Source organism: Mytilus edulis, chromosome 3 (genome assembly GCF_963676685.1).
Source record: "Mytilus edulis chromosome 3, xbMytEdul2.2, whole genome shotgun sequence".
NCBI classification, from domain to species: domain Eukaryota; kingdom Metazoa; phylum Mollusca; class Bivalvia; order Mytilida; family Mytilidae; genus Mytilus; species Mytilus edulis.
Window position 1 is genome coordinate 43,356,440 of NC_092346.1, and position 25,367 is coordinate 43,381,806.

A 25,367-nucleotide genomic window follows, 5' to 3' on the forward strand; every position below is an offset into this window, starting at 1 on the left:
AAATAAGTTTGCAAACTACAGAATCTCTTCGTTGTTTAATTTAAAACTTATTAAACTGCCTCATATCTTGACTTACATCTAGATATTGACCAAGAGGGTCGGTTGAACACAAAACTATACGACAAACGAGATGATTTCAGCTTACCAAGTGTGAACTTTCCATTTCTATGTAGCAGCATTCCAGTAGCGCCTGCATACGAAGTATATATCTCCCAATTGATACGATATTCCAGCACTTGTATTTCCTACAATGATTTCCTTCATATCGGGTTGCTACTTACAAGGAAGCTATTTAAGCCAAGAGTTCCAAATGGTGAAGTTGAAATCATCCCTTCGTAAATTTCACGAGTTGGTTGACCGTTTTGATATCGGATATGTTTCCAGCGTCGTAACTACAATCCCCTTCCCTTTTCATGAAATGCCACATACCGAATTAGATTATTTGCCGGATTTGTAATAAAACTAGCAACGCGACGGGTGCCACATATGAAGCAGGACTTTTTTTTATCATTTTTGTACGTATATATTGAAAAAACAAATATGCCTATACAATACACTAGAAATAAAATAAATAAATACTATATTTATTGTCTAAATTGTTTTTATCTCCGACTTCAATTTTGTCTTATCGATGACGTCAATGCCTTTCAATTGAAGAACACATTTTATATTATTTTTTCGAGTTACGTTTCTAGATATTATAAATTTCTAAAAGTGCTTTAGGCGTTTTGTTATATTTTATTGAATTCCTAATTTTCCATAGAGTCCATTTAGGATATATAATAATTGTTTTTTTTTTTAATTCATATTTGAATATTCCTGTGTAATTGCCTAACAGTATGTCCTTTTCAACAAACAATTTCTTAACCGATTTATTTTTTCCAATATGTTAAAACAATTTACCTGTAATAATTGTCTTTTGTATATATTCTATACCGGGTACTAAAGAGCTACCAGAATTTTATCTTGATATGATTAAAGTATGGTTAAAAAATAAAAATAATAAAACTAAAAATCCAAATAATTACAGACTTATCCGTCAAGAAGTTATTTGGGGAAATCAATTAATTAAATTTCAAAAGAAAACACTCCTTTTTCAAAATTGGATAGACAGTAATATCATTCATATAAATGATATCATTGATGAAAATGGAGTCTTTTCAGAAAAAATTATAAGTTTAAAGTTAAAAAATAAATCAAACTGGATAGCTGAATTCTCAAGATTGAGAAAAGCAATTCCAAAAGAATGGTTAAAAATATTAAATGAAGAATGTTCAATAAAAACTAGTGTTTTAATAAATAACTCACTATATATAAGTGAAAAAAATAATTGCCAACATAAACTAGAAAAATTAGATTCCAAGAAAATTTATTCAATTTTAATAGAATATGATAAAGAAGTTCCAATAGGATAGCATAAGTGGAATAGAATTTTGAAATGTGAAAACATACAAATTGAAGCTCAATATGTGCAAAAATTTATTCATTACTTAAAAGATAATAAACTGAAAATGTGCAGATGGAAATTATTACACTTTATTCTTCCAAACAAAGTCTTATTAAAACAATGGAAAATAAGCCATAACTCTACTTGTAATTTTTGTAACGTTACAGAAGACTATAAACATTTTTTTGTAACATGCCACTTTTTAGATGAGTTTTGGGGAGAAATATATAAGATACTTGAATTAGTTAAGATTGGTAGACACATTCTCACTGAAAAAAATTTAATCTGGGGATATAAAATTAATGATGAACATTCTTATGAAATAAACTTTCTACTTACAGTTATTGTATTTACTATTCACAAAATTCATTATTTGTCAGAATATAGAACACAAAATATCAACATATATAATGTTTTTAGGTCAGAATTTAAAATAGGATTATTATTACAAAAAAAATATATTAATATTGAAGGCAAAGGGATACTAGAAAAGATATATTCTTATATTTGACAGCATTATTGTCAGTATTGCAATATGTTATGTATTTTACAGAGCTCCTTGTACTTCAATTGTTTGATAGATGGTTTTTTTTCAATGAGTTTTGAAAGTGAAAGTACAAATGTACTTTTTCCTTAAATATATATACTGTAAATTTATATTATACATAAGATATGCAAATCATGCTTATTACATTATGAGAACAAGATTCTTATGTAAACCTACCTTCCGTGGCTAATTCATTTAAATTTGGGAAGCACGTGGTGAAAGTAATTAATCCACACAAAAAATAACAAATGAATTTACCGTTATACCGGATAACAGAGAAATACATTAAACCACAAATCAAATTCGGAATACGCTTAGATAACACGTGATTCTGTTTTTATCCCCAACATCTATCAGATAGTTACAATATATATATATAAAGTTCATATTCAGAGTTATGATTGTAAAATTATAGAGAATTAATGTATTTAATGATAAACAATGTATAATGACAAATAATATATAAACTAACAAAATTATAAAAAATACTACCTGAAGATACCCTGGTCTTAAGGTACTAACAAACAGGGATCTTTACTGAAATAGCTGTACCAGTGAAGAAATCTGTTTACAGCATGTGATATATTGTTGTTGAATAAAAAAAAAAAAAAATAATTGTCTTTTTATATTACCTCACATTTATGTTCTCAACCATGCTTAGACAAAGCATGAACGACATTTAGCAAAGAGTTTCTCCCATCGCTATGGTCTGTCTCCGACATTTACCTAAAGTGTAAGCATTTTAATACTGAATGCCCGACTCAAAATTTCAAATGAAAAATATAGAAATCAAAACGCAAATATTTAGCTTTTAGTTGTGTCAAATGCATAAATGGATCTTATGTACTGAATAAATACAATATATTACCCCTTTTTTGATTGCAGGATAAACAAAAAGCCAGAGCTAAAGTAGCCTTCAGCACCCCAGGCTCTAAGGTAGACCGTGAATTGAGTTTTGATTGTGTTGTTCGTTCTGACCCTCTGCTTGAAATAAGCATGATCTCACCATGGAAGAGAGTTTCAATTAGAGGTAAATAAATGTCATTATAGGAAAGACATAAACCGTTTGAATTTCTGCTGAAGTTTTGTGCTTAAAATATTATCTTCAATGTTAAAAAGATATTCGTTCAAATTTGAAGACCTTTAAATATAAGAACTGATTACTGCATTATTTTCTTAAAGGTATATATGAAATGATTAGCACTATGTAGTCATAACTCGCTTTCATTCATATAAATTAATAAGAAAGCTCTCAATTTTTGTCTGCTTTTCTATGTATTACTAGTAATATAAATGTCGACGAATTATTCTTAGATGTAATAAAAACAATTCACAAACAATATGAACATTTACGGAAATATAATCAAATAGTAAATAAGATTGAAATATTTAGGAGCATTGGTAGGTGACAATCCACAGAAACAAGTGACTGGAAGAATTGTTATCGACGACAAAGATAAATACTCTGTGACTGGAGAATGGATCAGAACAAGGAAAGGACAGCTTTATACTTACAATCCATACATTGAAATCATCATACCAAATATGGAAAATATCAGACTCAGCAGTTCTGTAGAGTATGTTGTCGGCAAAAGTTTCAATGGTGAACTGACCATAAAGGGACTATTTAAGCAACCAATTCAGTCAAAAGGTAGGTTATGGGTATACCGTAAATATTTATTGTGCCTAAACATTGTGTGCAGTTATACCTCAACTGTTGTAATATTTAAGTATAACGCAATATTCAAAACTTTAAAGAAAAACATTTAAAAAATAATCATGCTAATAGTTAAATACATGATGGTATGTTTCTCAAAGTAAGCATACTGATCGGATCAGATTATTGTCTGTGATTGTTCCAGATATATCGAATCGAGTTCGGTTTAAAGTAGATAACCCATCAATGACATATATGGAAATAAAAATGGATCAATATAAAATAGAAATCTACTTATAATTTCAATATTATTTTTCAACGTTATATTAGAATAAATTGACATGTTCTTTTCAGTAAACCTGATTTCCAAGAAAGTAATATCTTCTATGTACACATCCATCTCCTTTGAACCTGGGAAGGATTACAGTTTTGAAAGCAGATTGCTCCGTACACAAACAAAGAAAGCAACAAAGTTAATGCCTTATTTGTCCATCCGTACACCAAAGGAGGAAGTCACAGCCCTGGGAGGATCCATGGAATATAAAAGTGGTTCACTTATTCTGGTGGACATTACACTTGAAAGGTTATTGGACAAACCCGTAAAAGTGTTCAGTAAGTTTTTTACAATTTATTTACAATTTATTTAAGTCAATTTTAATCAATATGAATAAAGTCTCCATAACATCAAGCAAATATCCTCTTAAATGTTTAGTCAATCTTTTAAAATATTATATTTGGTGCAATATAAGAATCCCAAATATCGAACAAATACTTATTGAAAATAGTTTAACTATCTCATAGAGTAGTGGTTACAATATAATTTTCTTCATGTCTGTTTTAGCAAAACTAAGGAGAACCTTAAGGAAATCAAACGCCAGGTATCAGTCAAAAGTTGACATCAGAACTCCAGTTCTTAACGCAAAAGGAAATTCAAACATTGTACTTCAGAAAACGGCTGTAGTCACCAGAGTTAATCTCGATTACGTTATTCCAAGAATCAGCAGGGACAAAATAACAGTCAACAGTAAAATCAATTATGGTTTCACTAAGAGTGTCTGGTCATTGGCTGGCAAAGGGTATGTATACATATAGAAATGCTATGAAATTTTACATTTTTAGTGGTACATTGTATTTAGCTTCCATGTAACAGATTCTATCCGAATGAGAATTCTCTAATATCGCTGAATATTCGGATAATGTAGTGTGTAGAGTCTGTCCGAAATGTTTGTTAAATGTTTGATAATTATGAATTAATATATTAATTAATATGCTTCACCGTAATATCAAAAGGTGTAATTAAAACATAAAATTTTCATCAAGCTATATTTGTCTTGTAAATTTCAACCACAAATGGACAGACAGACAGACTGAGTGCAAATCTAAAGTCCCCTTCGACTATAATATAAGATATGAGATACGTAATTTTATGTTTTTACATCAAAACTGCAATTAGTAAATGATGTATAGTCAGTGGTACTCAGAACCCAATTCTAGGAATGCAATTATTAAATTTGAAGAAAAAAAGATGAAATGATATTGTTTTCTATATTTACAGATCTTTAACTTTCAAAAAGAATGTTGACTACAATGTTCTTATCAATACAGACATATACAACAAAGCGAGATTGACAAAAGTGAACTTTGACCTTAGATATGGTACAAAACCAAAGGATGAAAACATGCGTATCTTTGTTACATCATTAGTACGTCACGAACTGGGATGGAAGAAATCTGAATTAGATATAACTGGTGATATTCGACATCTGGCTCTGGTAAGAAAACCATAACATAAAATACCATTAGATGCTTTTTTTTTATGCCACACCTACGATAGTAGGGGAGCATTATGTTTTCTGGTCTGTGACTCCGTCCGTTCGATCGTTCGTTCGTCTGTCCGTCCGTCCGTTCGTCCCGCCTAAAGTTAAAGTTGTTAGTCAATTAAGGTAGTTTTTGATGAAGTTGAAGTCCAATCAACTTGAAACTTCGTACACATGTTTCCCATGATATGATGTTTCTAATTTTGATGCCAAGTTTGACCCAAATTTCACGGTCCTCTGAAAATAGAAAATGATTGTGCGAAGTTCAGGTTAAAGTTTTGGTTAAAGTTTTTGGTCAATGTAGTTTTTGATGTCCATGATATGATCTTTCTAATTTTAATTCCAAATTAAAGTTTTGACCACAATTTCTCTGTCCACTGAACATAGAAAATGATAGTGCGAGTGGGGCATCGGTGTACCATGGACACATTCTTGTTCTCTCTCCATCATCACCCTTTTTTATGTAGATAGTATACATTCATAAAAGTTTATGTAAGGAGGCAATGCCATATGGAAAATATTATATCAATGTGAAATGAGGAGATGTGAGACAACTATTTATCGGAGTCTATATCAAGTGTATATAAGCAACTGATATGACAAAATGTGAAACAAAAAAAAGAAAACTGTTTGAATTAAGATAAAAAAAAAAAATTAAAAAAAATGTTATGACAGACAGTTACAAACGACAACCCCTGAATAACAGACTCCTGTCACTTTTAGAGTACACTTTAATTTATGAAATACAGGTAAAAAAAATCAGAATCATGCCTCACTGATAGCGGTTATGTAAATAGTTTTGTATTGGTAAAGCGCAAGACCAAAATGAACCATACTTAAGGTTTTCTAAATGCGAGTTACTCAGTATATGCGAGTTTACTCGATTGAAATTATTTGATAATCGATATGTTACATTACATCTTATATATATATATTTTAAAATTCTGATAATGGTGGAATTGAAGAAAACCACGTGCTTTCAACATTTAAATATATTCTGAGAAAGTTTAGAAATAATGACATAATCATATTGCTTCTTTCAGGGATTAGATCTTAAGCTGAAAGGAAAGCATTCTCATAATCTGAAGAGTATTAATTCTAATATTTGGTTATCATACGGCAAGAAGCAATCATTATCCGCTGCATTGGTAATGAAGAACAAGTCCAAAAAATTTACATCCTTAACTGGAGATGTAAGTCTGAAATGGAATGACAAAGACTTTTCTATTGCGAACAATTTTGAACAGAAGAACAAAAGAAGATACACAAATGAGTTGATCTCAAACATTGCTGGACACAAAACAAAAGTTGTAAGTGATCTTAAACTTTCTGATGAAGAGTATGACGTCAGCACTGATATAAGTATGTCCGGACAGGAGCCAGTCCATCTTGAAGCACTACTCAACCTAGATCCAAGAAACTTCCGTGTCAAATCTCGACTTAATAATGACTATTCGGTAGAATTCGGTTTTCAATACAAAAAAGCAGCACTTCTACGACTCTCTGTTGATGTGGCTGTGCCTTCAAGAAGAGTCAAAGGTGAATTTGAAGCAAAGAAGAAGGGACCGATCTATGGTGGAAATTTGGACATTCAATGGGATGCTAATGCAAACAAGGACAAACAAATATTTGTTGACACTCAACTCACATACAACACCATTAAAGATATTGATGCAATCCTTGTATTCAAAAGTCCACTGCAAAATAACAAGATCAACATAAATCGCAAAAACGAAAATGCACATTTTGACATAAAATCTGACGGAAAAGAACAACTATCTGTTGACGCATCTTTGAAACAGAAAAATGGTAACGATCAAGTCAAAATCGAAGGCAGCTTAACAGTACATCTTGCAGCAAAAGGATTAAGATATGTTAAACTTGGCATGAACCATTTGTCAGACCCCAGCGAATATAAAACAAACTTTGATGTCAACTGGAAACCAGATAAGCAAATATCGGCTGCCTTTTCCCTGAAAAAAACATTGAGCCTTCGTCAATTACAAGGATCTTTAAAAATCAAGACACCATTTTATGGATTTGAAACCTCATCCCTAGAAATTTCCCATGATGCTAATGACTCGCTGCATTCCCTTGTAACTGTTCAGGTAAACAAGAATTCTATACGGGTTGACGCATCTGCAAAGAAAGAAAACAACATATACTTGGGACATGCTGGTGTCAAATCTAACATTCCATCCATCCAAATCGTATCGTTCGATCTTAGTCTTCAAAGTAAGGATACAACTAACGAAAACAGCCTCGCTCTAAATATCAATGGAAATGAATACAGATACAAAGGTAAACTCACACATGATAGAGCAGGTCTTATTATCCAGCAGAGCGGTAAAATAGCTCTTTCTTCACCAACAAGCCGATACGATTTTACATGGCAACACAGTAATACACTCAATGATATAACAACAGTGATCAAAACCAACATTAATGGAGAGCATTATGATTTTAACATTTATGGTAGACATAATATTGCATGGCAAGAAGCATCCGTTCAGTATACATTGACCTCCACAACTCCATTTGGAAAAGGACAACTTATGGTTGGTCATTTAAATAGAGACAGTTCCATGGACACCATTCTCTCGATGAGCCACAATAGCAAAAACCTACTTACAATTGAAGGTCATCTTAAAACTGAAAATGGGGAACTCAAAGATGGAAAGAGATCAGAAGGACAGCTAACTCCGAGAACTTCTAGAGGTATCAATGTTAGGGCTTTCCTGAAAACGCCATACTCTAAAGATATCACTCTTAAGGTAAATCATGAAGGAGAAATTAGACGGTTTTTATCTAATGGTGAATTGAGTTACGGTTACAAGACAGGGTCTGCCCAGGTATCAGTGGATGTTGTAAGAGATATCAGAATAAACGGTTTCTTAAAATCTCCATTTTCACGTGATGTAGTCATTAGTACTGAGAACACAGGACAACTGATGGACTTTACATCCGTATCCCAGCTTACTTACAGTGGAAAGAAACAACACGAACTTGAAATTTCTTTCAATGCTGAAGGATCAATCAAGACATGGAGAACAAGTTTTGACGGTGCATACAATAAGAAACAAGTTACTGGAAAATTCTCGTTCAGCGCACCAAAAGGAATACGAGAAAAGACTGAAGCAACTGGACACATTGAAACGTCAATAAGTGAACCAGTATCCTTTTCACTTATGTTCAACAGCATCAAAGAACAAAGAAACTCACATGGCTTTACAACTCAGGCTGATTTTACATACAGTGGTCGCAAACAACATGCAGTTCTTGCTAATTTCGAACACGCTGGCACACTGAAAGCATTTACAACATCTGCTGACGTGACATACAACACAAAGAAATCATCTGTTCAAGTTACTTTTGAATCAAACATAAAAATTGAAGGAAGAGCAACTCTAAAGACGCCTTTCATGGACGACATTATTCTGTCTTTCGGTCACACTGGACATCCTTTGAACTTTAAAACTCAGGCTGAGCTTGCACATAGTGGTCACAAACAACATGCAGTTCTTGCTAACTTTCAACATGCTGGCACATTGAAAGCATTTACAACCTCTTCTGATTTTACATACAATACAAAGAAAGCATCTGTTCAAGTCAGTTTAGAGTCAAACTTGAACATTGAAGGGAAAGCAACACTGAAGACACCTTTCACAGAAGATATTGTTCTTTCTATCGGCCACAGTGGACAACCTTTATACTTTAATACGCAGGCTGAGCTTACATACAGTGGTCGCAAACAACATGACATTTCTGTTACCTTTAATCGCGATGGATTACTTAAGAAATTTTCCAAGTTCCAAGTATATGGTGAAGTTCAATACAATGATAAAAGATCTGCTTTAACTGTCGACTTGGACACTAAATCAATCAACATAAATCTTGACACACCAATCAAAGGATATGAGAGAACACAGATTGAAGCATTTGCATCAAGAAAACCATACCATGCTGCACTGAATATTCAGACATCATACCTAACTGAAATTGACTTTGATGCACGCGTTGCTGGCCGATTTGATGATTTAGATGGGTCTCTTACACTTAAAACTGGTTTCAATAATTTACGAAATATACGGATATCCATGAAAAATGGAAAAAATCTTGGAGAATTAAAATCTCACATTGAAGCATTTTTGACTGAGAGAAACGGAATAACCATAGATGCATCTCTCACCAATACAGACTCTTCACTATCAGTGTCTACTCCTTGGGAATCACTCCGAACTGCTTACTGGCATGTTGAATACGATAGCCAATATACTGATTTGGTAGTAGCAACAAATATGAAAATCAACAAAGAAACAGTGTACGATGTTAATCTAAAAGTTAATATTTTTGGCAACACCTTTTCACTATCAGGAAATGGTGCCATTAGATGCAATACAATTTCACTAGTCATGGTTATAACTCCATTCTCATTGAACATCAATCTTGTCACACCAATCCGGGGATATGAGAAAACGCAAATTCAAGCATCTGTATCAAGAACACATTACCATGCTGCAGTAAATATACAGACATCATACCTATCTGAAATTGACTTTGATGCACGCCTTACTGGACGAATTCTTGATTTAGATGGATATCTTAGACTAAAAACTGGATTCGATAATTTACGAAACATCCGGATGTCTATTCAAAATGAAAACAATCATGAAGAATCAAAGTGTCACATTGAAGCATTTTTCACTGAGCGTAATGGAATGACCATACAATTATCTCGCACTAATATGGACTGGTCAGTTTCAGTATCCACTCCATGGAAATCCCTTCAAACTGCTTATGGGAAGATTAAATACACAGGCCGATATCCTAATTGGATAGTAACGACAAATATGAAAATCAACAAAGAAACCATATACGATGTTGATTTAGAAATAGATATTGATCACGACAATTTTTCATTATTCGGAACTGCTGCCAATGACCACAAAAAGTTCATTCTTTTTATGAAAAAAACTTCATTTACATTAAATATAAATCTTGAAACACCAATCCGGGGATATGAGAACACGCAGATTAAAGCATCTATATCAAGACGATATGACCATGCTGCAATGAATATAAATATACAGGCATCATACCTATCTGAAATTGACTTTGATGCACGCCTTACTGGCCACAGATTTGATGATTTAGATGGATTTCTTACACTTAAAACTGGATTTGATCATTTACGAAACATCCGGATGTCTATAAAAATTGAAAGAAATCTTCGAGAATTAAAGTCTCACATTGAAGCATTTTACACTGAGCGCCACAGAATAACCATAGATGCATCTCTCACTAAAACGAGCTTGTCAGTTTCACTGTCCACTCCATTGAAATCACTACGTACTGCTTACGGGCATGTAAAATACGACATCCGATCTACTAATTTTGGAGTCGCAACACATTTGAAAATCAACGAAAAAACATTGCACGATGTTGGTTTAGAAACGAGATTTTTTGGCGACACCTTTTCACTATACGGAAATGCTGCAAATAAATGGAAAATGTTTACTCTTGCTATGAAAATAACTCCATTCTCATTGAATATAAATTTTCAAACACCAATCCGGGGATATGAGAACACGCAGATTAAAGCGTCTATATCAAGACGATATGACCATGCTGCAATGAATGTAAATATACAGGCATCTTACCTATCTGAAATTGACTTTGATGCACGCTTTACTGGCCACAGAATTGGTGATTTAGATGGATCTCTTACATTTAAAAATAGATGGAAAAAGTTTACTCTTGCTATGAAAATAACTCCATTCTCATTGAACATAAATCTTCAAACACCAATCCGAGGATATGAGCGCAACGGAATAACAATAGATGCATCTCTCACGAAGACAGACTGTTCACTATCAGTGTCTACCCCTTGGGAATCAATCCGAACAGCTGATGGATATATAAAATACGACAGGCTTAGCAAAGCAAAGCATTTGATAGTAGCAACACATATGAAAATCAACCAAGAAACATTGTACGATGTTGATTTCGAGTTGGATAATGAGGAAAGAAAGGAAATAACACTGATAATTAATGTCAATGAACCAAGACAGCTGAGGTTTGAATTGAATAAGCTGTTTACCTCAGAAACATACATGCTTTTAAAGTGGAACAAGCAAGGTAGAGACAGCAGTTGCAGAATGGATGTTAAATTCAATTCAGATTGGTCCGACAGAAAACAGATTGTAAGCTATCGAGGTGCATGTGGATCTAAATCTTACAGCATTGGGGCATCGTATCACCGTCCCGATGAATCGTCAAAAATGGTTCTATTTATAGAGAAAGATGATATCAGAACACATGGAATAGAAACAATATTTGAAAAGAACGGACAAGCAAAATACACTCTACAACTACCATCTAGGACAGTTGTATTGTCAACTGTATCATCAGGATATAGACTAAGCAATCAAGTATTTGATTTCTCGTGGGACGCAGAAAGAGACCAAAACAAAAGAGTAGTAATTAAGACCAGATCTGATGGAGATGAATTAACACTAGGTTTAGAAATGCCAAGTCTCGGCAAGGTAATTAAAATATATTTATTATTAGAATAAAGAAATTAATTAATTAAAGTTATCAAAATACACGTTTTTCAATTAGGTAGTATCAAATGGCTTTTAAAATACAAATGATTCTTAGAGAATATGTTCGTGAGTATCAACTAAAGATTTCATCTCAGTATCTATTGTACCGTAGTAAATCTAATGATATAAGTAATAAAATTATCTGTATTATAAGTTATATGAATATTTCTTATTTACACACCAGTCTTACAGCACAAATATTCTAGGTACAAACCAACATTAAATATTTTCCAAGGCACAGAAAAATCCTTTAAAAAACATTTATAGTTAAACAGAAATATTCTCTCATGCATACCGTTTAATAGTAGTGTCCTTGTTATTTTAAAGGATCTTCAACTTGATTACAAAATGTTAATTGGAAGTGGAAACGTTATTTATGATGGCCGTACTGCATTCAGATACTCAAAAGATTCTCGTAAAACTTTTACCTTGAGTTCAAAATTAGAAGATGTATCAGGTCGTGGGGAGAAATACAAGTTCTTACTTGGCATCAGTCATCCATATACTACAGTGGACATCCAAACAAAAGCAGTTTTTGGAAAATCTAACGACAAACTCTCAGCTGATTTTGATATCCAATACATGACTGCAAGACGTCAAACAAAGAACATCGTCTTAATAACCGACATTGATAAACTCAAACGTCAACTCAAAATACAGGTATTGACTTACTAATATTAAAAAAAATATATAATCTTATACTGTGTGAATTTTATTATTTTTTCATTTTCTTCCATACTGGTTGAATAATGGAAGAAACAAAACAATCTTTTATATTTTGTAAATAAAAAAAAATCATTAATGTTATTAAGCTTAGTTGGATTGTCTATCAATGAAAACAAACCCGTAATTTTATGAGTTTGTGTTTTCGTATATAAAGTGATACGTCTTGAAAACAGGTGAAATGAAAGTCTACTCATATACCCAATAAAAGAATCCTAAAAGTTGAAAGATAACCAGAATTTGCAACGTATTTTAATCTTTGACTTTTGAACCACAGGTTCGTTCTCCAATCAAAACGATGAAACTTGATGCTCGTGTTGAGACATCACCTTTCAAACTGACAATCAAAAATCTTGTTGATGATACCAAGCCAATCAATTCACAGCTGATAGTTGATCATAATGATGGCAGCCTGCATTTCAACATGAACTATGATATCAGTAAGTCATCCTTACTAAATAAGTTGGCGTTAAAAATAGATAGAGTGTTGTTGTTTTTTAAGTTGAATTTTTATAAGTTATATCTTATGTTCGTTTTAACAAAATAATTCACATAATTTTATTTCTATTTCTATCTTTTTCCAAGAAAATCCAGATAATACACTTCATGTGAATGCTAAATTCGCAGACGAAAAAGGAATATCTGCAGAACTTTTCAGAAATGTAAATCAGAAGAAAACTGAAGACGGCTCGCTTAACCTCCAATTAAAAACATCCAAGATTCTTCATACAAGTGCTCATTGGCGTCCATCAATTATCAGTGACCTCAAGGTATAGGTTTAACTTTTTCAACAATTTTAAGATTTATCAGTTATATACAGGTAGAGAACAGGAATAAAGGGAAAATATAAATAAGAGCAAATGTCTCATAAATCATTCCCATAGTATAGAAATAAGACTAAACTAGAGGCTCTCAATCTTGAGCCTTTGTCGCTATCCTTGGTCTATATATTGCAGTGCATATTAATAGACTCTACAATTTCAAAGACATAAATAGAACTCATGACAAAATCCCTGTTTTGTGTTTTATGGGGTTAATTGACAATTTTGGTCATGCTAAAAAAATGGTAAATATTTATTTTTAGATGGCAATCACTTCTAAAGGGGTCAATTGACAGTTTTGGTCATGTTGACTTATTTGTAGAGCTTTCTTTGCTGAACATTTTTGTTGTTTACAGTTTATCTCTATCGAGTATAAGATTCAAGATAATAACCAAAAGCTGCAAAATTTCCTCAAAAATTACCAATTCAAAAGCAGCAACCACAACCAAACAAGGGGTTGTCTGATTCGTCTGAACGTTTCAGGGCAGATACATTTTGTTACTAACCCTTGTTAACCTTTTTACCTAGTAAGATTTGCTCTAAATGCTTAAATTTCCGAGATGTATCCCCAAAACTGCATTTTACCCCCATGTTCTATTTTTAGCAATGGCGGCCATCTTGAATAATTGGCTGGTCATTGGATATATTTTTTAAGCAATATATCCCAAGGATGATTTAGGGCAAGTATGATTTAATTTGGCACGGTATTTTCAGAGGAGAAGATTTTTGTAAAAGATTACAAAAATTTACGAAAATTTACCTTAAAGGGTAATAACTCCTTATTGGGTCAAATGATAATTTTGGTCTTACTTACTTTTTTGTAGAGCTTACTTTGCTAAACATTTTTGCTGTTTACAGTTTATCTTTAACTATAATTATATTCAAGATGATAACAAAAAATGAAACTTTCCTTAAAATGACTAATTCATCCGTCTGAAAATTTCAGGGTATATAGATCTTAATCTGATTAACTTATTCAACCCCTCAGATTTGCTCTTCAATTCTTTTTTTTTTTAAGACTTGAAATACATTTATTGAAAATCACCTGAATATATTTTACCTTGTATAACCCAGGGAAGTATACACAAGGGGCCCTGTGTTTACAATGATCCACCGTCCAGGGATAGACGGTGGACTCTATTATAAAAAAAAATCTATTTTATATTTTTTCCATACATAAGTTATACATTCATATTAATTACACAGATTGAGTGTGGGTATAAAATATTTATAATATTCTACAGTAAATAAGATACATCAAAAGTCCCCAAAAACACACTACAATCTACACAATAATTTACCTTTACTTATAATTGACATTGCTCTTAATTCTTTAGTTTCAGATATATATCCCCAAAAACTGCATTTTACCCCCATGTTCTATTTTTAGCCATGGCGGCCATCTTGGGTGATTGGCGGGATTATTGAATACATTTTTTAAACTAGATACCCTAAGGATGATATTGGTCAATTTCGGTTTTATTTTGCCCTGTAGTTTCATAGGAGAAGACCTTTGTAAAAGTTAATGGACGACGACGATGACGGACGACGGACGCCAAGTGATGAGAAAAGCTCACTTGGCCCTTTTGGGTAAACATAAACTATAAGATTAAGAAAGACATTGAACACCACGAAAAACACGACCAACCTAAATAAAAGACAAAACAGATAAAAAGTCAATGATGTCGAACAAAAAAGAAGGAGCGACCCAAACCATACCAGAATGAAAATATGAATAGTTCGTTTTACACAGGTAATTGATTTATAGTATTCCAATTTGGGGAAAATAAGCATTCACATTAAATTCGGTTTGCTTTTTGTTAATGCCGTTTTAAGCATCATCCTATGACCAAAACAATTATAAATGTTATAATTGAATGCATTGAAACATATGAAATTAAATAGCAAATCTATACTTACCAGTGTAGTTTACATCCTTTCCTTAAACTTGCATATTATATTTAGATCTCACGCATTATTTGAGAAACACACACACACTAAGTAACACTTCACGTTATTTCTACAAAAGAAACGAGTTGCACGAGTTGCGCTCACAAACTAGTCGGTGTGTTTGTGTTTTATTTTTACTGTAAAAAGAAACACTCGATTGAAATCCTTTGATTCGCTAAAGCAAGTTTCCTTTTGTTTTTATGTCTTTATTCTAAAATTATGTCTGTGTGTGAAATATTTCATGTGTTTATTAATCAATGTGTATATTTTTTTGTGGTTTTGGAGAAGACGTTACTAAGTTGTAAAACTTGTGTCTGATCCATTTGTCATTTTAAACAATAAAATATATTTAAATTAATTGAAACATTGAAAAATCACCAAACTTCACAAAGTTCGTTCATCTTTCAGGCTGAATTAACAAAACGAATTGAAGAATATGGAAAACGATCTGCTATGGCCGTTGAAGTGTCTTCTGGTGAAATTAATAAAGAAATATTATATAAGAGACGATTATTCCAAGCTGCCTATACAGAAGAAATCAAGTCCTATGATGATGCCATCAATAATAAACTGTCTGAACTCAGAACATTGAAAGCAGAAAATGCCTTTTATCTTCAAGACATTTGTAATTCAGTTGATACTATCATGAACAGAATCGGGTACGTTTCTTTTAAAATCCTTCCACTGAAATTTAATATTTCACTTTAAAAAGTTGTTTTATAATTATTTTTTTTGGTCAAAACTTTACAGTATCTACAACAGTGAGAGAATAGAATAATAAACTCATCAAAGATATAAATTATATGAACATAATTTGCACAAAAAAAAACTGCCACTTGTGTTACAACATATTAATTTTTATTTTTTTCAGTGAATTTACGGAAGACTTAAATGAAGCTTGGAGGAGAAGCCCATTCAAACACACAATTGATAAATATATGACCAGTCTTGAACAACTACAACAGGTGAGTTTTATTTCCAACGTTATCAAATTTACTGTACGACCATTGCTCCTCAATTTTACCTGTTAGTACTCCAGATGATTCCTTACGGCATTTAAGAACAATTAGAAATTATCAACATATTTTTACGTAATCTCTCAATTATTCGGATCGCCCTTTGAGAGCTGCAAGGGTACAGTGTACATATCTTATTATAATTAATGGGGATGTGTCACTAATATTTATATGATTTTAACACAGTATCTACGTTCGATTGATTTTAGAAAAAAAATCTCGAAAATGTCTTCTCTATGAAAACTATTTAGTTTACCTGCAGAATGTCGGAAGTTTTATTTTACACTGTTATTTTTATGTTTTAGAGACTGGATGCCTACTCAAAAATTACTTATATCAACATGGGTGGCCAGTTAAACAGCATTTCAACAGATTCTTTTCGAAGATTACTTGGTAAATGTTATCCCTTGAATGCCTCTGATCATTTAAATAACTTCAGGACAACTTACATTTTTTTGTACAAACAAACAAAAAAATAAGGAAATTGTATAAAAAATTGAAAACAAAACGTTTAATAATTTCTTGCGTCCGAAGCGCTTTTCTGGATTTACCTTCATCAGGAACGCTTAAAGCCAAATATTAGAAATCCGAAGATGTGTAAGTACCGAAACCGTTGAAGAGCTATATGTCAAAAAGAGCTAAAATAAATAGCCAAATTTATCTAAAGCCAACCTTGCCTAAGGGAGTTGAAACCTTAGTTGTTAATAATTTCTAAATTTAAAAACGGGCATTTTTGGTAAAGTTTGTTAAATCCGAAATACTGACTACTGAGCTGATGATACCCTTGGGGACTGATAGTTCCCGAGCAGAGGTGTCGACCCAGTGATGTAAAAAATTGAAAACAACACGTTTAATAATTTCTTGCGTCCGAAGCGCTTTTCTGGATTTACCTTCATCAGGAACGCTCAAAGCCAAACATTTGAAATCTGAAGATGTATAAGAACCGAAACCGTTGAAGAGCTATATATATGTCAAAAAGAGCTAAAATAAATAGCCAAATTCATCTAAAGTCCACTTTGCCTGAGGGAGTTGAAACCTTTGTTTCTTACTGATTTATAAATTTATAAACGGGCAACTTTAGTAAAGTTTGTTAACTCATGTCAGTACCGAAATACTGACTACTGAGCTGATGATACCCTCGGGGACCGATAGTCCATTAGCAGAGGTGTCGACCCAGTGATGTAAAAAAAACAAAAAAAACAACACGTTTAATAATTGCTTGCGTCCGGAGCGCTTTTCTGGATTTACCATCATCAGGAACGCTCAATGCCAAACATTTGAAATCCGAAGATGTATAAGTACCGAAACCGTTGAAGAGCTAAGGTATTGTTGTATATAGAAATTTTAATCATTTAATCAATTACATAAACGGCATATATGTCATTGCATCAGATGAACAGGTCGATTTTTTATGTCTTTTTAATGAGACTTGATGACAAAATATTCAAAAATGTTTATATATAACATACATAACGGCCCTTTAGTAAAGCAGAATCCGCATAAGGAATGACAGCTGTCATTAGATAGGTCAATTCCTTCATGTAAGATATTTTCTAAATTTCAAAATAACAAATTAGATTCAAGCAAACACAATCTGGAAGTGGCGTACTACGTTACCAGCATTCTTTCTTTTATCATAAACGCTTCACATTGTTGAGACGCAGATGATCCTCAACAACAAAAAGTATTAATATAAGTTCACATACATATTAGTTTTATAAAGAAAGTAAAACCATTACTTTGAAATCTCTTTTGCTAATACATTTATATTTTTACAAAATCTAATATTTTCAGATTACAAAAATTTTGTTGAAAATCACCAAACTGTTGTCAATTTAAACTCAAAATATAACTCGTATATGGATCAGCTTAAAAATACGAAATTAAATGAGCAATGGTCTAACGTTGCCAACCAGTACACATCAAGCATACACAACATCAGAGAGGGGATAAACCAAAGACTGATCAACTCGTTATCAACACCAATGTACAACATGGTAGGTATAAACTTGTGTTGATCGATTTGTAAGGCTGATTTTGAAAATATGTTACCAAAGTTATATATTATATACATACGTAGGGGTAAAACATATGAAATGTATAAGCAGAAATGTTAATGATTGACTTTAAAAAATAAAGAGATATGACAGAAATAAAAATATACTGCCGAAACTTACTTTAAATAAATCAAATTTAGACAGTATTAACTGTCCATTCAGAGATTTAGATATTTTGGTTTTACACGGGAAACTCCACACTAAAATACATGACAAAAGGGTCGATTTTTCGTTCCCAATTTTTAGTTTTCCCTTTTGGGATAGTGATATTCCTTTGGCACTATCTTACGATGTTTATATTTCACAACTAGTTCGCTATGCTCGTGTCTGTTTTTGATTTCAACGAACGTAATCTATGTATAACTATTAAACTATTAAGACTGATTTCGTTACCCCAAATTTCTTGAAACCTTTACTAAATTCTGCCATCATCATAGTGATAGATATAAAGATTTGGTTTTTAAGTTTTGTTGTACCAGTTGAAAACTTATTTCAAACGAGATAGCACATTCTCATTTTTTACGAAAATGTTGTTTACCGTGCCCGAAAATTTAGAAACGATCCTGGTAAACTTATCGATCCTGTAAATAAACTTATTCTGAAAGGTTACTAATTCAACACTGTAATATTAGATAATTAAATATAGTTGTTATTGGCATTAATACTAGCATTGATTTTGTTATCGATAATCTATATAATATAATTATATACATATATACATTCATGGATCTACAACCTGTATCTTTTTGTTGTTGAGATACAATTACCCGGCCACATCCACTCTGTGTTTTTGTTAGATGTATTTCGATTTTCATCCATCTGATGAGTTAAGCCTTTTTCAACTGATTTTTATAGTTCGTTCTTATGCGATACTGTTACACCACTATCCCAGGTCAGGGGAGGTTTGGGATCCCGCTAACATGTTTAACCCCGCCACATTCTGTATGTATGTGCCTGTCCCAAGTCAGGAACCTGTAATTCAGTGGTTGTCATTTGTTGATGTGTTGTAAAACACATTTGTTTTTCGTTATTGTTTTGTACATAAATGTTTTCTTCTTTCAATTGTTTTACATTTGTAATTTCGGGGACTTTTTTGACGGACTATGGGCTAAGCTCATTGTTGAGGGACGTACGGTGACCTATATATAGTTGTTAATATCTGGGTCATTTGGTTTCTTGTCGAGAGTTGTCTCAATAGCAATCATCCAACATCTTCTCTTTTTTTTTATATTAAACATATATATATAAAAAACATTTATAAATATGATAGATAAAGTAAAATAAGATTTACATATTCTTTTCAAGGGATCATCTGCATATAAATACTGGGAATTTGAAGAAAATGTAAATGCATTATTTGACAAAATATTTGATGTGTTAAAAAAAGATGCTAACAAGGAGATGTCTGTTTTAAAAGAGATGCTCGGAAATGTACTCAGATCCACACTTATTAAATACGATATACCAAATGGAGAGATTAAAGGAGATTTGTACCTGCCTGTTGATGTACACACTCTCAGCTCACTAAAAGACATTTCTTTAAGACAATACATTCCAGATATGAGCTTTCAAACTCCAAAAGTAAATTTCTTTGGATCTGTTGAGGATTACATGCCACACATGACCTGGACAGGTTTGTAAAGTTAACATACACTTTTCAAATTTTTGTACTGAGAATCTCAATTGTTTCAAGAAAAAATTGTAAGGGTCCCGCGAAACCTAGTGTCTTGACTACTTTTGCTGTTAATCACACACTCAACAAAAATGATAAAAAAAAATCAATAAAAATATTCCTCTCAATATTATCTTTTGATTGTCAGAAGCTTCTTTCCAAGTTTGGTAAAAATCCAGAATAGTTTTAAGAATCTTAAAAATGTTTTAAAAACTTTAACTGCAGACTGTATGTAATGTTAACTGGAAGAAAAAATTATAATTAAAATACAGGAAAAATAGATTTTTTGTTCTCCAAAATTTACTTCTGGATACTATCGTATGATTAGAAACATGCTTCTGTCCAAGTTTGGTACAAATCCAGGATAGTTTAAGAAAGTTATCAAAATTTTAAAAACTTTAACCACAAAGTGAAAGTTTTGTGTCCTGGTAGACAAACTAAGTCAATTTATAAGTAAAATACAGAAACATTGGAATTTTATTTTTACAACATTATCTTTTGAATACTATCTTCTGATCATAAACAAGCTCCTGTCCAAGTTTGTTACAATTCCAGGATAGTTTAAGAAAGTAATTAAAACTTTAAAAACTTTAACCATAGAGTGAATCAGTAATGGTTCCTGACAGAAAAAACTAAATTCCTTTATAAGAAAAATAGGGAAACAATGGAATTTTATTTTTATAAAATTTACTTCTGGATACTATCTTATGAACATATACAAGCTTCTGTCCAAGTTTGGTAGAAATCCAGGATAGTTCAAGAAAGTAATTAAAATTTCTAAAACTTTAACCACAGAGTGAATATTTGTGGACGCCACCGACGCCGACGCCGACGGAATGAAGGATCGCTATCTCTCCATTTTCCGACTAAAGTCGAAGGCTCGACAAAAATGAAGGGAAACAAGGATGTGATGATGCATTTTAAAATAATCTTTTTAAATAAGGACACAATCAGCTTACATCTCATCACTGCCTATCCTTGGAAATGAAATATTTCCCCTACAAAATGGCTTTATCTAATGGTAACATTAAGACTTTTACGAAACATTTTGGTATGTAAATAAACTCATTATAGATACTGAGATTAAATTTTGTATTTACGCCAGACGCACGTTTCGACTACAAAAGATTCATCAGTGACGCTCAAATCCAAAACAGTTAAAAAGGCAAATTTAAATACGAAGTCGACCATTGAGGACCAAAATTCCTTGAAAAATTGCCAAATGCAGCTAAGGTAATCTTTTCCTCAGGTAGAAAGTCCTTAGAATTTTATTTGTAGAAATTATTTATAGATGGCAACTAGTATAACTAGTAATGCAACACTTACAGTGCTTTATATTGATAAAGTTTGATGTTAGGTACATAAGACACAGGATCAGTTTTGGATGTTTCTATGGATTGGTATTTTTGATACTATATAAAGTTTGGCATTATAATGTATTAATATCGAAAGCGCTTGCTGTTGCGTCGAATCGAAGTTAGTCACAACATTTTATATATATATATATTTAAGTAGTACACATGTTTGTTTAGGGAACAGCTGAAGTCCGCATCCGGATGAGAGATAGTCTTGCTGCGTTGAAGACCAATTGGTGGCTTTCGGCTGTTATTATTCTTTGGTCGGGTTGAAAATTGTATCTTTGTCACATTCCCCATTTCCATTCTCAATTTTGTTGTTGCTGTGTTTATTTCATGTTATTATATGTTGTTTTAATATAATTATAGATTATCGTTGATCATCTCAACGAGATTGATTTTCTCGCTTGAGCTGGAACAGCGAAAGAGAGAAAAGCAATCGAGTTGAGATGACCAATGATAATCTGTTTATCGCTATTTTACCTATGACGACGTTGTCAATTTCAATGCCAATTTCGTTAGTAACGCCACGTGGTCTCCTTAGTTTCTAGCGATAATTTTTCCATCTCAAGCGAGAAGCATAATATGAAAATTATCACAAAAAAAGATCAAAGGAAAAATGCACAAAATAGCGATAAGAAGAAATATCTACAATTTAGCCAAACAATATATTGTACATGTATTGCAAGGGAATAATATATGTTTATGTGTGTATACACTTTAATTCAGGTAAGAAATACTTTCAATTCGGACGAGAGCAGCGTTTTGTGAACAGTGTTTGCATTTTCGTATTTAAGTCATTATGAGTTCACACTGTTCACAAAACGCTGCTCTCGTCCGAATTGAAAGTATTTCTTACCTGAATTTAAGTGTATACACACATATACATATCTTATTCTCTTGCATTACAATAAATTGTTTGGCTAAATTGTAGATATTTCTTCTTATATTTAGGATATTTTCAAATAACTGTTATTTATATATTATCCTGAACACACTTGGTAGAATTAGCCAAAAAAAAAATTAAATAAATTTACATACAGTGATACATTCTTCTATGATATTGTGTATTTTCTTAATTATATAAATAGAGAATAATGTTATGTTTCATCTAATTTTACAGGAAGTGCAAAAGTACATGGCCGACACTTTACATCATTCGATGGTCAAGAATTTGACTTCAGTGGTCGATGTAGCTACGTTCTTGCACGAGATTATGTAGACGGCAACTTCAGTATTATTATGAACTATTTGGGCAGACAAAGGAAGAAGTTAATTTTGACTTCTCACCAACAAAATGTTCAATTATCACCTAATGGAAAGGTAAATATAACTCTATACATATGAGGAATAACAATGAAGTGCATACTTGTACAATATACATGAAATACACTATGTACATCTATGGGACGCCGGAACTGCCTTATGTTAAAACAATCATTATATGATGGTACTTTGACATTATACGATGGTACTTTGATATAATACGATGGTACTTTGACATAATACGATGGTACTTTGACAAAATACGATGGTACTTTGACATTATATGATTGTACTTTGACATTATACGATGGTACTTTGACAGTATATGATGGTACTTTGACATTATACGATGGTACTTTAACATTATACTTTGCTTTGTCAATTTCGAGTAGCTCGGGTGCTTCTGCAATTTTTACTTTTATTTTACATGTTTACATCAAAATTAGTATACAAGCATATGAGACAATATCTGAAAAGTCTGATTTTTGGCAACAAGAAAAACAACAACCAAGAAATGTCTTTAGTCCAGGTATTTTAATAGCACAAATCGAAGAACACACATTGAGGATCTAGGAACTGGTGTCTGTAATTCAAACAATTGTTTAATGTGGAAACAATGGCAATTTTAAAAATGGTACTAAAAAAATAGAGTTCTTTCTTGTTACCAAAGTGAATCAATTTTAAAGAGTTTCTAATGGGAATAAGGAACAAGTTTAAGACACTATTTGTGGTTTACTAGTTTGACCTGCAAACGTTTATCAAATGCCAATTATTGATTTTGGCATTCGCAATACGAGAGGTTTAGAAATATACTAAAATATAGTCAGATATGTGGGTAACATGAAAGAATCTTGAGTAACAGGACAACGGTAACAGGACAGAGTTGGTAACAGAAAGGTTTTTTTTCTCTCAAAAAATGTTTTATTTTATAGTTTAAGAAAAATACATCATTTCAGATTGGTCACAATTGGAAGATAACAGCAAACAATTTCATTTATCCTTTGCAACTGTATTTACAAGATGAAAAATCTGCCTAGATAGTGAAAAATTCTCAAATAAATTCCTTTCTGTTACTATCTACTATACTAGAATTGCACAATGTTCTCTGCTGTTATCAAAGGCAAAAACCTATTTTTAGCTCACCTGGCCCGAAGGGCCAAGTGAGCTTTTCTCATCACTTGGCGTCCGTCGTCCGTCGTCGTCCGTCGTCGTCCGTCGTCGTCCGTCGTCGTTAACTTTTACAAAAATCTTCTCCTCTGAAACTACTGGGCCAAATCAAACCAAACTTGGCCACAATCATCATTGGGGTATCTAGTTTAAAAAATGTGTGGCGTGGCCCGGTCAACCAACCAAGATGGCCGCCACGGCTAAAAATAGAACATAGGGGTAAAATGCAGTTTTTGGCTTATAACTCAAAAACCAAAGCATTTAGAGCAAATCTGACATGGGGTAAAAATGTTTATCAGGTCAAGATCTATCTGCCCTGAAATTTTCAGATGAATCGGTCAATCGGTTGTTGGGTTGCTGCCCCTGAATTGGTAATTTTGAAGAAATTTTGCTGTTTTTGGTTATTATCTTGAATATTATTATAGTTAGAGATAAACTGTAAACAGCAATAATGTTCAGCAAAGTAAGATCTACAAATAAGTCAACATGACCAAAATGGTCAGTTGACCCGTTTAGGAGTTATTGCCCTTTATAGTCAATTTTTAACCATTTTTCGTTAATTAAAGTAATCTTTTACAAAAATCTTCTCCTCTGAAACTACTTGGCCAAATTAATCCAAACTTGGCCACAATCATCTTTGGGGTATCTAGTTTAAAAAATGTGTGGCGTGACCTGGTCAACCAACCAAGATGGCCGCCACGGCTAAAAATAGAACAAAGGGGTAAAATGCAGTTTTTGGCTTATAACTCAAAAACCAAAGCATTTTGAGGAAATCTGACATGGGATAAAAATGTTTATCAGGTCAAGATCTATCTGCCCTAAAATTTTCAGATGAATCGGTCAATCGGTTGTTGGGTTGCTGCCCCTGAATTGGTAATTTTGAGGAAATTTTGCTGTTTTTGGTTATTATCTTGAATATTATTATAGATAGAGATAAACTGTAAACAGCAATAATGTTCAGCAAAGTAAGATCTACAAATAAGTCAACATGACCAAAATGGTCAGTTGACCCGTTTAGGAGTTATTGCCCTTTATAGTCAATTTTTAACCATTTTTCGTAAATTAAAGTAATCTTTTACAAAAATCTTCTCCTCTGAAACTACTTGGCCAAATTAATCCAAACTTGGCCACAATCATCTTTGGGGTATCTAGTTTAAAAAATGTGTGGCGTGACCTAATCAACCAACCAAGATGGCCGCCACCGCTAAAAATAGAACATATTGACATGGGATAAAAATGTTTATCAGGTCAAGAACTATCTGCCCTG

At 32.5% G+C, this 25,367-nt stretch overlaps 1 protein-coding gene across 1 annotated transcript in view; it reads left to right on the top strand.

Moving 5' to 3' along the window:
• Window positions 1-25,367, top strand: part of LOC139515271 (uncharacterized) — a 38,689-nt gene that overhangs the window by 9,699 nt on the left and 3,623 nt on the right. Inside the window, exons 15-28 of the mRNA XM_071304836.1 lie at window positions 2,880-3,024; window positions 3,388-3,645; window positions 4,006-4,263; window positions 4,493-4,727; window positions 5,207-5,423; window positions 6,512-12,013; window positions 12,401-12,733; window positions 13,074-13,236; window positions 13,382-13,566; window positions 15,976-16,226; window positions 16,318-16,328; window positions 18,378-18,580; window positions 19,946-20,273; window positions 22,791-22,990. Coding sequence (XP_071160937.1) covers window positions 2,880-3,024; window positions 3,388-3,645; window positions 4,006-4,263; window positions 4,493-4,727; window positions 5,207-5,423; window positions 6,512-12,013; window positions 12,401-12,733; window positions 13,074-13,236; window positions 13,382-13,566; window positions 15,976-16,226; window positions 16,318-16,328; window positions 18,378-18,580; window positions 19,946-20,273; window positions 22,791-22,990 — 8,289 coding nt within the window. The remainder of the gene's footprint in view (window positions 1-2,879; window positions 3,025-3,387; window positions 3,646-4,005; window positions 4,264-4,492; window positions 4,728-5,206; window positions 5,424-6,511; window positions 12,014-12,400; window positions 12,734-13,073; window positions 13,237-13,381; window positions 13,567-15,975; window positions 16,227-16,317; window positions 16,329-18,377; window positions 18,581-19,945; window positions 20,274-22,790; window positions 22,991-25,367) is intronic.